Source organism: Mobula hypostoma, chromosome 15 (assembly GCF_963921235.1).
Source record: "Mobula hypostoma chromosome 15, sMobHyp1.1, whole genome shotgun sequence".
Classification (NCBI taxonomy): domain Eukaryota; kingdom Metazoa; phylum Chordata; class Chondrichthyes; order Myliobatiformes; family Myliobatidae; genus Mobula; species Mobula hypostoma.
In genome coordinates, this window is record NC_086111.1 from 52,768,168 (window position 1) to 52,781,237 (window position 13,070).

Here is a 13,070-nt window from a genome sequence, read left to right on the forward strand (position 1 = left end):
CTTGCTGTCCACTACAGCCCCAGTTTTGCTGTCACCTGCAAATTTGCTGATTTAGGTTACCACAGGAACACAGGAGTTTAGGGATAACAAAAATATGGGAGAATGGAAAGCAGAACAGTAGGGTACAATGCAAATAGAGTTAAACGAAAACCATGATGGGAAGTGAGCTGAAGTAATAAGTCTGCAAAAACCCATGATAGATGAGGGTTGGGAATGAAGCAATTCATGACAAAACTCACTGCAGAATTGAAATAGGAAATTCAGCAGTCAGGCTACGGGTAGCAGTCAGTATTGAGGGAGGGGTTAAGATGAAGTAGGATTAGGCTATTAAGAGAGATACAGTCAAGGGAAAGGGGAAGAAACCACCAAGTGGCTGGAAGAATAATGTATTGACTATGTTTGCAGGATAGGTGGAGCAGTTGCAATCCATACTTCTTGCGCTAATGAATGGGGCAGAACTGCAAGATTGCTAGCTGGGAACAGAAAGAAACTGGCTAACTTACCCATAGCATGTGCTTTTCATTGGTGTGGTTGGGGGAATGGTAGAAATTATGTGATACATTCTCTAGGATTTTATCTACAGTTAAATTTGATGCTTTGTACCATGTCTTAATGATCTAAAAAATACATTTCAACTCAATGTCACTGAACAATTCACTACAGCATTAGTGCTGTCAACAGAGGCAGGTATCATACCTTTCAATAGTTTTCAATTCATTAGCTGCTGTACTACTGACACCCTTATGACTCCTTAAGAAAGAATGTTATTTTGATTAGATAGAAAAATCTGGATTTTAGCATTTGCTGTCAAATTTAATCAGGGTGGACCAATCTTTAGAAGCAGAACCTTCTTGACACTTCTATAAATAAGCTGACAATCTTGTGTTTTGGGAAAGATGACGCTGCTAAGAAATTTTAAGCAAAACTTTGTTTTCATGAAAAAGCTTGCAGAGAAGTTATTTGTTTGCCAAAAGCCAAAGTGCAATGAATAATTATAATTCTATTTCAATTCAGTCAACATGCTCAGTGGAAACTAAAACTTAGTAACCCACAGTCGCAATAAAAGATTCTATACAAAATTTATGAAGCTGACTAACGCAATTGGAGAAAGTAATTTTTTTTCTAAATTATCCAAAGTACACTGGCTTCAGTCAAGTTTATTCCCTTCTCTGAATAGCCAGGGAACAGGGATAAAGAAAGAAGTCTCACCTGTATTGATTACATTACCAAAAAGGGAATTCTTATTTATGAGCTGAGGCAATGAGTAAAGCTAATCATGTCAATTGAAGAAATCAGAGGTGACATGTCTAATTTCCCCTGCTCCTACTCTCTTCATAAAAACCTTAAGCTTGGTGACAGTGATGTTCCTAGCACCTTCCTGAAAAACACCCCAAGATGGACTGGATTTCACATACAAAGTAAAGGATTCATAAGATCACAAGACATAGGAGCAGAAGTAAGTTATTCAATGCATGGTGTCTTGTCCGCCATTCCATCATGGCTGATTTATTATTCCTAAAAACCCCATTCTCCTGCCTTCTCCCCATAACCTTTGACTCCCTGATTAATCAAAAACCTATCAACTTCCTGCTTAAAAAAAAAATCCAATGACGTAGTCTGCACAGCCATCTGTGGCATTCATCGCCCTCTGGCTAAAGAAAATTTTTCTCATCTCTGTTTTAAATGGACATCTCCTTATTGTGAGGCTGTGCATAGACTCTCCCACTATAGGAAACATCCTCTCCACATCCAGAACTTTGAATATTTGATAAGTTTCAATGATATCCACCCCTCATTCTTCTAAATTCCAGTCAGAGTTATCAAATGCTCCTCTTACGTTAACCCTTTCATTCCTGGGATCATTCTCATGACCCTCCTCAGGACTTTCCCCGATGTTAATACTTCTTTTCTTAGGTAAGGTGCCCAAAACTGCTCACAATATTCTAAGAACAGTCTGAGCAATGCATTATACAGCCTCAATATTACATCCTTGCTCTGGTATACTAGTCCTCTTGAAATGGTTGCTGACAATGAATTTGCCTTCCTTACCACCGACTCAGTCTACAAGTTAACCTTTAGAGAATCTTGCACAAGGATTCCAAAGTCCCACTGCACCTCTGATTTTTGAATTTTCTCCCCATTTAGAAAATAGTCTACACCTTTATTCCTTCTGGCAAAGTGCAAGACCATAGACTTTTCTACATTATTTTCCATCTGCTACTTGTTTCCCTATTCCTCCAATCTGTCCAAGTCCTTCTGCAGACACCCTGCTTCTCAACATTATCTGCCCCTTCATCTATCTTAATATTGTCTGCAAATTTGACCATAAAGCCATCAATTCCTTCATCCAAATTACTGACATACAACATGAAAAGAAGCAATCCCAATACTAACACCTGTAGTGGCATGCAAAAGTTTGGTCACTTCATACAGTGGCATGCAAAAGTTTGGTCACCCCTGGTCAAAACTTCTGTTACCGTGAATAGCTAAGCGAGTAAAAGATGACCTGATTTCCAAAAGGCATAAAGTTAAAGATGACACATTTCTTTAATATTTTAAGATTACTTTTTTATTTCCATCTTTTACAGTTTCAAAATAAAAAAGGGCCCGAAGCAAAAGTTTGGGCACCCTGCATGGCCAGTACTTAGTAACAGCCCTTTGGCAAGTATAACAGCTTGTAAACGCTTTCTGTAGCCAGCTAAGAGTCTTTCAGTTCTTATTTGGGGGATTTTCGCCCATTCTTCCTTGCAAAAGGCTACTAGTTCTGTGAGATTCTTGGGCCATCTTGCATGCACCGCTCTTTTGAGGTCTATCCACAGATTTTCGACGACGTTTAGGTCAGGGGACTGTGAGGGCCATGGCAAAACCTTCAAACTTGCGCCTCTTGAGGTAGTCCATTGTGGATTTTGGGGTGTGTTTAGGATCATTATCCTGTTGTAGAAGCCATCCTCTTTTCATCTTCAGCTTTTTTTTTTACAGACGGTGTGATGTTTGCTTCCAGAATTTGCTGGTATTTAATTGAATTCATTCTTCCCTCTAGCAGTGAAATGTTCCCTGTGCCACTGGCTGCAACACAAGCCCAAAGCATGATTGATCCACCCCCATGCTTAACAGTTGGAGAGGTGTTCTTTTCATGAAATTCTGCACCCTTTTTTCTCCAAACATAGATTTGATCATTGCGGCCGAAGGGTTCTATTTTAACTTCATCAGTCCACAGGACTTGTTTTCAAAATGCATCAGGCTTGTTTAGATGTTCCTTTGCAAACTTCTGACACTGAATTTTGTGGTGAGGACGCAGGAAAGGTGTTCTTCTAATGACTCTTCCATGAAGGTTATATTTGAGCAGATGTCGCTGCACAGTAGAACAGTGAACCACCACTCCAGAGTCTGCTAAATCTTCCTGAAGGTCTTTTGCAGTCAAACGGGGGTTTTGATTTGCCTTTCTAGCAATCCTATGAGCAGTTCTCTCGGGAAGTTTTCTTGGTCTTCCAGACCTCAATTTGACCTCCACCGTTCCTGTTAACTGCTGTTTCTTAATTACATTACGAACTGAGGAAACGGCTACCTGAAAACGCTTTGTTATCTTCTTATAGCCTTCTCCTGCTTTGTGGGCATCATTTATTTTAATTTTCAGAGTGCTAGGCAGCTGCTTAGAGGAGTTCATGGCTGCTGATTGTTGGAACAAGATTTGAGGAGTCAGGGTATTTATAAACCTTAGAAATTTGCATCACCTGGCCTTTCCTAACAATGACTCTGAACAAGCCATAGCCCTAACAAACTAATTAAGGTCTGAGGCCTTGGTAAAAAGTTATCTGAGAGCTCAAATCTCTTAGGGTGTCCAAACTTTTGCATGATGTTCTTTTCCTTTTTTTCACTCTAAAATTGTACAGAACAAAAATAATACACTAATCTTGCTTAAAATGTTGAAAAGAATGTTTCATCTTTAACTTTATGACTTTTGAAGATCAGTTCATCTTCTACTCACTTAACTATTCACAGTAACAGAAATTTTGACCAGGGGTGCCCAAACTTCTGCATGCCACTGTATAGTTACTGGCAGCCAACCAGAAAAGGCCCATTTATTCCCACTCTTTGCTTCCTGCCAAACAGCCAATCTTCTATCCATGCTAGTACCTTTCCTGTAATACCATGGGCTCTTATCTTGTTAAACAGCATCATGTGTGGCATATTGTCAAAGGACTTCTGAAAATCCAAATAAACAACATCCACTAACTTTCCTTCATCTATCCTGCCTTCATTTCCTCAAAAAAAAAATTCCAGCAGATTTGTCAGGCAAGATTTCCCCTTTAGAAAACCATTTTGACTTGGCCTATTTTATCATATGCCTTTAAGTACCCTGAAACCTCATCCTTAATGATAGATTCCAACATCTTTCCAGCCACTGAAGTCAGGCTAACCGAGTTATAATTTCCTTTCTTCTGCCCCTCTCCCTTCTTAAAGAGTGAAATGACATTTGCAATTTTCTAGTCCGCAGGAACCATTCAGAAATCCTGTCTGCCCACTACCCTGGACCCCCATCAATTTGCCTATCGCACCAACTGGTCTACAGAGGACGCCATCCCTACGGCACTTCATTCTGCCCTGACCTATCTGGACAGCCCCAACTCTTGCGTCAGAATGCTGTTCATTGACGTTAGTTCGGCATAGTACTGTGATCCCCTCCAAGCTGATCGCCAAACTTCGCCAGCTTGGTATCAGCTCATCCCTCTGCAATTGGACCTTAGACTTTCTGGCTAACAGACCCCAATCTGTTAAGTTAGACAACCTTTTCTCCTCCATTCTCACCCTGAATACCGGTGTGCCTCAAGACTGTGTGCTGAGCCCTCTTCTGTACTCCCTTTTCACTTATGACTGCGTTCCTGTACGGTTCTAACTCCATAATCAAGTTCGCAGACGACACCATGGTGGTTGGCCCGATCAGAAGGGATGACAAGACGGCCTACAGGGACGAGGTGCAGCACCTGGCTGCGTGGTGTGCCGATAACAACCTGGCCCTTAACACCCAGAAGACCAAGGAGATTATTATGGACTTTAGGCATGCTAGGAGCCACACTCATGTCCCCACCTACATCAACGGAGCTGTAGTGGAGTGTTTATCAAGCTTCAAATTCCTTGGTGTCCACATTTCCAAGGATCTCATCTGGTCCCTAAACTCCTCTGTCCTTATCAAAAAGGCATAACAGTTCCTTTATTTCCTGCAGAGCATCAGGAAAGCTCACCTCTGTCTCAGGATACTGACAGACTTTTACCGCTGTACCATTGAGAGCATAATCACCAACTACATCTCAGTGTGGTACGGCAATTGTCCCGTATCAGACCGCAAAGCACTCCAGCGGGTGGTGAAAACTGCCCAGCGGATTATCGGCACCCAATTGCCCACCATTGAGAACATCTACCATAAACGCTGCCTGGGCAGGGCGAAAAGCATTATCAAGGATGCATATCACCCTAACCATGGAATTTTTACTCTCCTCCCATCTGGTAGGCGCTACAGGAGCCTCCGCTCCCGCACCAGCAGGCTCAGGAAGAGCTTCTTCCCTGAAGCTGTGACTCTGCTGAACCTCACATCATGGCGCTAAGCAGTATTGCACCCATATTGGACTGTCTCAGTACTTTTATATTTGTATGCTGTAGCACTTACTTTTTATTCGCAGTTATTTTGTAAATAATATTATTCTTTTGCACATCTGGTCAGATGCTAATTGCATTTCATTGGCTTTGTACCTGTACTCAGCACAATGACAATAAAGTTGAATCTAATCTAATCTAATTACAGAAAGTATTGATTCTTGAAAGATCATTACTAATGCCTTCACAATCTCTTCAGCCACCTCTTTCAGAACCCTGGAGTGCAGTCTATCTAGTCCAGGTGACTTATCTACCTCAGGCTTTTCAGCTTCCCAAGTACCTTTTGTATCCTCTTTTATATTACTGGCTAGCTTATCTTCAGATTTCATCTTTTCTCCTTTCATGGATTTTGTAGTTGCCTTCTGTTGGTTTTTAAAAGCTTCCTAATTCTCTACCTTTCCAGTAAAGTTTGCTAGATTATATGCCCTCTCTTTTGTTTTCATGCTGTCTTTGACTTCCCTTGTCAGCTACCATTGCCTCATTCTCCCTTTAGCATACTTCTTCATCTTTGGGCTGCAACTTTCCTGTGCCTTCTGAATTTCCACCATAAACACCAGCTATTGTTCTGTCATCATCCCTGCTAGTGTCCCCTTCCAATTAACTTCCAGCATACTGGTAGTATCTTCCACAGTGAAGACAAGTGTAAAATACTTATTCAGTTCATTCCCCATTTCCCTGTTTCGCATTATTACCTCTACAGGAGTCCAATATCTACTCTCACCTCTCTTTTACACTTTATATATCTGAAGAAACTTTTGGTATTCTCTTTAATATTATTGGCTAGTTTTCCTTGATATTCCATCTCTTTCTTCTTTATGACTTTTTTTAAGTTGCCTTGTTTTTTTAAAAAAAAGCTTCCTAATCATCAAACTTCCCACTAATTTTTGCTCTATTATAAGCTCTATCTGCAGCTGCAGTTGTGTCATCCTGACTTTAGAATACTATTTCTTTGGGATCTATCTATCCTGTGCTTTCTGAATTGCTTCCAGAAACTCCAGCCATTCCTGCTCTGCCGCCATCCCTGCTAATGTCCCTTTCCAATCAATTTTGGTCATCTCCTCTCACGTGACTCTATAATTCCCTTTACTCCACTATAATACCAATTTTATCTTCTCCTTCCTAAACTGCATGATGAATTCTATATTATGATTATTGTCTCTTAAGCTTCCTAAACAAATCTGGGTCATTATATAAAACCCAATCTCAATCCAGAATTGCCATTCCCCTAGGGGGCTCAGCCACAAGCTGCCCTAAAACGCCATCTCGTAGACTTTCTACAAATTCCTTCTCTTGCGATCTAGCACCAACTGTATTTTCCCAATCTACCTGCACACTGAAATCCCCCAAAACTATTGTAATATTGCAACACACATATTGCTGGGGGGGGGGGGGCAGAGGATGAAGTACAAGGTGGTAGGTGATAGGTGAAACTGGGAGATGGGGGAAGAGTGAAGGGCTGGGAAACTGATAGGTGAAAGAGATAAAGGGCTAGAGAAGGGGGATCTGATAGGAGAGGGTAGAAGACCATGGAAGAATGGGAAAGAGAGGAGCACCAGAGGGAGCTGATGTGCAAGTAAGGAGATGAGGTGAGAGAGAGAAAATGGGAATGGGAATGGTGAGGTGTGGGGCTTTTACTGGAAGTTTCCAGTGTCTGTAGATTTTCTCACCTTTCTACTATTATTGTAACATTGCCCAATCTCCCATTGGAATTTGCAGTCCATATCCTGGCTACTATTTGGAGGCTTGTATATAACTCCCATCTGGATCTTTTTACCTTTGCAGTTTTTTTTAAACTCTATCCACAAGGACTTTACATCTTCCAATCCTATGTGACCTTTTTCCAAAAGGAATTGGTTTCATTTTCTCTTAACTAATCGAGCCACCCTAACCCCTCTGCCTACCAGCCTGTCTTTCAGTATGTATATTCTTTGATAAGCTCCCAACTATGATCTTCTGTCAGCTACAACTCAGAGATGATGCCCAGAACATCATTCCTGCTAATCTTTAACTGTGCCACAAGATCATCTACTTTATTCTGTATACTGTATGCATTCAAATATAACACCTTCAGTCCTGCATTCATCACCCTTTTAGATTTTGGCCCTGTTACACTTTAACTCATTCCACTGACTGTAATTTTGCCCTATCATCTGCCTATCCTTTCTTACAGCCTCACTATACACTGCATCTAATTGTACATCAACTGCCCCATTCTCAGCCCTATCACTCCAGTTCTTATCACCCTGCCAAGTGAGTTCAAACCCTCCTTAACAGCTCTAGAAAATCTGCCCACAAGGTTTACTCCCCCTCAGGTTCTGGTGTAACCAGTCTTTTTTGCACAGGTCATACCTTCCCCAAAAGAGATCCTAATATCTGGAAATCCGAAACCCAGGCTCCTGCACCTGGGTTTTCATCTTCCAAATGATCCTATTCTCACCCTCACTGGCGCAAGACCCAGGCAAGAATCCAGAGATTACTATCCTGGAGGTGCTGCTTTTCAGCTTTCTACCTAAATCCCTATATTCTCTCTGCAGGACCTCCTTCCTTTTCCTACCTATGTCATTGGTACCAATATGCACCACGACGTTTGGCTATTCACCCTCCTCCTTTAAAATGCTGTGGACCTGAATCAAGGCATCCCTGACCCTGGCACCTGGCAGGCAACATACATCCAGACATCTCTTTCACGTACACAGAATCTGCTTTCTGCTCCTCTAATTATGGAATGCCGTTTCAGCACTACACTCCTCTTCTCCCACCTTCCAAGGCCCAAAGCCATACTGAACGCCAGGGACCTGGTCACTGTGGCTTCACTTGGTAGGTCATTCCCACACCCCTCCCAACAGTATCAAAATAATACTTATTAAGGGCAAAGGCCACAGGGGTGCTCTGCACTGGCTGCCTATTCCCTTTCCCTCTCCTGACAGTCACCCAAGGTAGCTGCCTCCTGCAACTTAGGAATGACTACCTCACCGTAGCTCCTATCTATCACCGCTTCATTTTCCCATATAAGCTGAACGTCATCCAGCTGCATCTCAAACAAGGAATGTACCACTACCACCAGATCTATTATGAGTGCACTAGCCATGTACTAACAGAAAAAAAAAACTTACTGGAAACTTTCTTACTTACTTACATAGAACCTAGTAACTCTGTTGCCCAAGTCTGTAATCCAGCCAATAATTTCATAGTTTTCGTGTTGCATAAAGATCATGCTTAATATTACAAGGCTTTCAAATCACAAATATGGTGTTTTTGTTTTAAAAGAAAAAGATTATTTCAATCTTACACATAATGGATTAACAAAATATCCAACACAATCCCATCTCTGCTTTGGATATATTGGAAAGAGGCTGAAAAGGCAAGTTCATTACCTTCCTCAAAACAGATGGTCCTTGCTTTTCTACAGGTCGGGTAGATAGCGAAATTTTTGCTTGCAGTGCTGGCACCACTGGTGAAGGTAGTCGCTCTGTTGGCAACTCTTTTGAAGTCTGCTTTTTCTTAGGTCTTTGATCAGGGGCATTCTTTTCCAACAATTGCAGCAACTCCATCTGCCTTTTCATTTTTTTCTCTTCCCTCTCCACTTGCAAACCTTTGGGGTATCGTTGTGAAGCAGGGATATACTTTTTAGTTGTTTTGTTTGTATTCCATTCTGGGCGTTTTTCATTTTTTCCCTTCTTTGTTCCTGGAGACTGATTGTATAAATCAGAATGTAAACAATTCTCTTTTCCAGTTACAGTCATCTTTTCAATTGTTTTTGACTTCTTTCCGGTGTGCTTCTTGTTGAATTCATTATGTTCTGTGGCTGCATCTGACGTTGTGATTCCTTGACCTTGGTCTGCAATTCGTATGTTGTGTATATCACACTCAACTTTTCCACTCAACTCAAGCGCCTCTGAAAAACAAATTCTCCAGCTAGCATTTGAACAGAACTTCCTATACACATATATGGAATTATACTGTGAAAAATAGTACAAAGGACATTATTATGATTGATGCTAGGAAAGGCTTTGACCTGAAGGAATGATCAATACTATAATTTAATAGTTAACTAGGCCAGTCTTTTTATATAAGAAATGAAATATATACTTCCTAAATAACTGATGTGCTGGATGAATAATTTGGTGCATCAAGTGACCTGTTATTCTCAAGAAACAGCCATTTTTACAGTCTTGTTCTTTGGTCTGGCATGTGGACAAGCTTTGGCACAGTAATGTAGTTAGCTAGAGACCTGGGCTCCATCTTGACCTTGGGTGCTACCTGAGTGCCGTTTGCACATTTTTCCTTTGATTGCATGGATATCCTCAGTTGGTTCCAGTATCCCCCGCTTATCTTAATGGTGTGTAGATTTGCAGGTCAATTATCCACTGTGACTTGCTATGTATATATATGGCAATTTTGAGGTTGTTATAGAGGTGGAAATTTGTGGTTGTTTATGTTAGTGTGGCTGAAGGGTCTGTTTGTCTGTAAGTGTCCATGACTTTGCTACTTCACAGAGAAATTTCAGAAACATTAGGTAAACAATGTTATTGCTTTGTTTTTTGCTAAACAAAAATACTGACCAGTCTGGATTCCCCTGTCCTTTCGAGAAGACCCCTCAGTTATCAAGGTTTGTCTCAGTTCCACACTAGCAGCTTCAGAAACAAGATTACTAGGTGCTGCACAGGAGCTCACATCACATACAGTGCCTATCAATTAAACATAAGAATGTTAACCAAAAGGAAAATGAAATAATGGAAGCAATATTTAATAAGTTTTAGTAACAGCAGAACCACCATAAATTGCAATCAATCAAATAGCTACTTGCCTTCAACATTCTTCTGCAAATTTGAAATGTCATGTCCTTTGCGCACTAAGTCTTTAATGCGCTGTTCTTGTTTCTGCCTTTTTGCTTCTTCTTGTGCCTTCTGCACACTTTCATACAGTAAATTGGTTTTAAGGTTGTGAAGCTCCTAAAATATTAAAGGCAATTTAGAGACCAGATAATAATTTTTTCTATTAACTAAAGCAAAGTACTACAGATATCAAAAATCTGAAATTAAAATTAGTGGAAGCATTCCAATTTCAGTAGATAAGGGTCGTGGAATAATGGAAGGCCATCAATTTGATATATTAACACAATTGTTTCTTGAAAATATCGCCTAACCTGTTGAGTATTTCTACCATTTCTTCAATTTTAAAGACAATGCAAATAATGAATTATGAAATATTTGCATTTTAATTAGAAACTTATAATTAACCAGGTGTTCAATAAGTAAAATGGGCAAAATTTCACTAAGCTGATATATTTACAAATGGTATCAATTTTACAATCAAATTTACAATGGATAGGACTGAGACTTGGATATAGAAAATATGAACTCAAGCATGGCTGATAATATGAAAAAAATCTCCAGCAATACATCCATGGAATGCATGAACTGACATTTTAACCATGATGCATCACAAATACAGAATCGGGGCGCACCATGGACCATAAGGCTACTGTTGATCTTCATTTATGCATTTGTGCCTAGGTTATTTGTATTTTGAAAGGTCAACTCCTCAGACTCTTTTTTCAGTGCCAATCTGGAAAAGCTCAGGACAGAGTGAAATGTATGTTTTAAGCATCAAGTGGTTGGTCATCGCAATTGTTGAATTGTTTTTAAAGTTCAGTCATCTTTGTTTTATTTTAGAAAAATACTTCAGCCATCCTGGATATGAAAAATTACCCTAAGCCAATAATTCACCAATGCAATCTGTCAATATGCCTCAAGAGAAGATGTTGACAGAATTAGATCTTTCTTTACACAGAAAACCCAAAATAAACTTTAGTTCTGCAACTCATTCAAAATTCAGCACAGCACCCTCTCTGAACATATTCCATTTAGATTACATACCCATGTTATGAAATGGGGTTAGAATACAAGACATCTGACATCAAAGCCAATATTTAAATTCTGTAAGAGCACTAAATTAAGTGATGAGACAACACGTGATATGATATAAAGCCATGATCACTAGAGGCAATTACCAATCATTTTATTTACAGAACACTAAAAAGGTTGTATGTATACAGGCCAGCTGAAATCAATTAAATAATTTTCCAAATGCAAATACCTCAGAAGTATTTAATAATGTGGTGAAAATACCTACTTCTTTTTCCTTTTGTGTTCGAGTTTCTTCTTCATATTGTTGTCTCAACCTCTCTCTCTCCTTTGCCAGACGAAGTTCTTCTTCTTGTTCTTCTTTTCTTTTGTTATCCTCTTCTAGTTGTCTCTGTCTACGCCGCTCCTCCACCTGAATAGCTATGGCTTTCTAGGGTGTACAATTTAAGAAACATCGGCTATTGTGTGAACAACCGCGGTCATTCAAACACTCAAAAATGTTTCCCCTTAATATCACTATAAATATACATTTTAAAAATTATAGGAAACAGTTCACAGAAGACATTTCACTACTTAAATGTCCAATTCCATGGCATATTATTCCTTTATATAATACTGCACAAGAGTAAATAGAAATATATATATTCAGTATTTTGACAATATAAATTAAATGTGCTGATAAACAATAGTTCTGAACATTTTTTCAGTATTAATCCTGATTGATTGATAAATAAATATTGTTTATAGAACAAAAAGGTTACTTGATGTTCTAGTTGTTTTTTTCGCCGTATATCTCTTTCCTCAATCTCAGCTGGGTCCAACAAGGCAGTCATGGTTCGCAAAAAGCTGAAATGCAATAACGATACTCACTTTGTAATATTCTCTGTAGAGCAATAATCTTAAGATGTGAAAAGTAACACAGTTCTATACTGAATAAAATGCATTATTTGATTATTAATTAACCATGTGACTTACCATATTATTGACTAGCTTTATTAAATAGTACAACTCCATAATCTACTATCCTACTGCAAGGAAAACCTGATGGTTCAGTTTTGTTTTCCACGCTCCCTTAAAATCACTGTGGCTGTGTTTCCAGCACATACTCTAAATTCATCATAGTCCTGTTCCCAACCCTCCCTTTCTACTTACTGGGTTTGTTGGGAAGTTTGTAATACTATTAAATGAATTAAAAGTGCTTAAGTATTAATAGGCTCAACATCCAATAGTCTAAAAAATCTATCTGGAACCAAAATCCCAAGGGCACCAGATTATCAGTTCTACTGTAATATAAGCATCATTCGGGACTGATAACCAGCTGGCATGATATCCAAACTACCAAAAAAAAACTGTAATAGCAAGAGACAGTAGCAGCCAGACCAATAGCACTGTGGTTGGCTCTGAACCTCAGAAAGGTAGGGGGAGGCGTCAGGTGGGGCAATAGTCATAGTTAGGGGGACAGATAGGAGATTCTGTGGCGGCAAAAGAGACGCCAGGGTAGTGTGTTGCCTCCTGGGTCAAGGATGTCTCTGAGCAGTTGCAGAACATTCTTGA

General features: G+C 39.7%; 1 protein-coding gene across 3 annotated transcripts in view; it reads right to left on the reverse strand.

The window, feature by feature from the left end:
- Window positions 1–13,070, reverse strand: part of ccdc66 (coiled-coil domain containing 66) — a 66,591-nt gene that overhangs the window by 10,855 nt on the left and 42,666 nt on the right. For all 3 annotated transcript variants that reach the window (XM_063068066.1, XM_063068065.1, XM_063068067.1), the window contains 5 exons: window positions 12,278–12,362; window positions 11,785–11,946; window positions 10,457–10,601; window positions 10,212–10,337; window positions 9,024–9,544 (listed from right to left, as the gene is read on the reverse strand). In XM_063068066.1, the coding sequence (XP_062924136.1) occupies window positions 9,024–9,544; window positions 10,212–10,337; window positions 10,457–10,601; window positions 11,785–11,946; window positions 12,278–12,362 (1,039 nt within the window). The remainder of the gene's footprint in view (window positions 1–9,023; window positions 9,545–10,211; window positions 10,338–10,456; window positions 10,602–11,784; window positions 11,947–12,277; window positions 12,363–13,070) is intronic.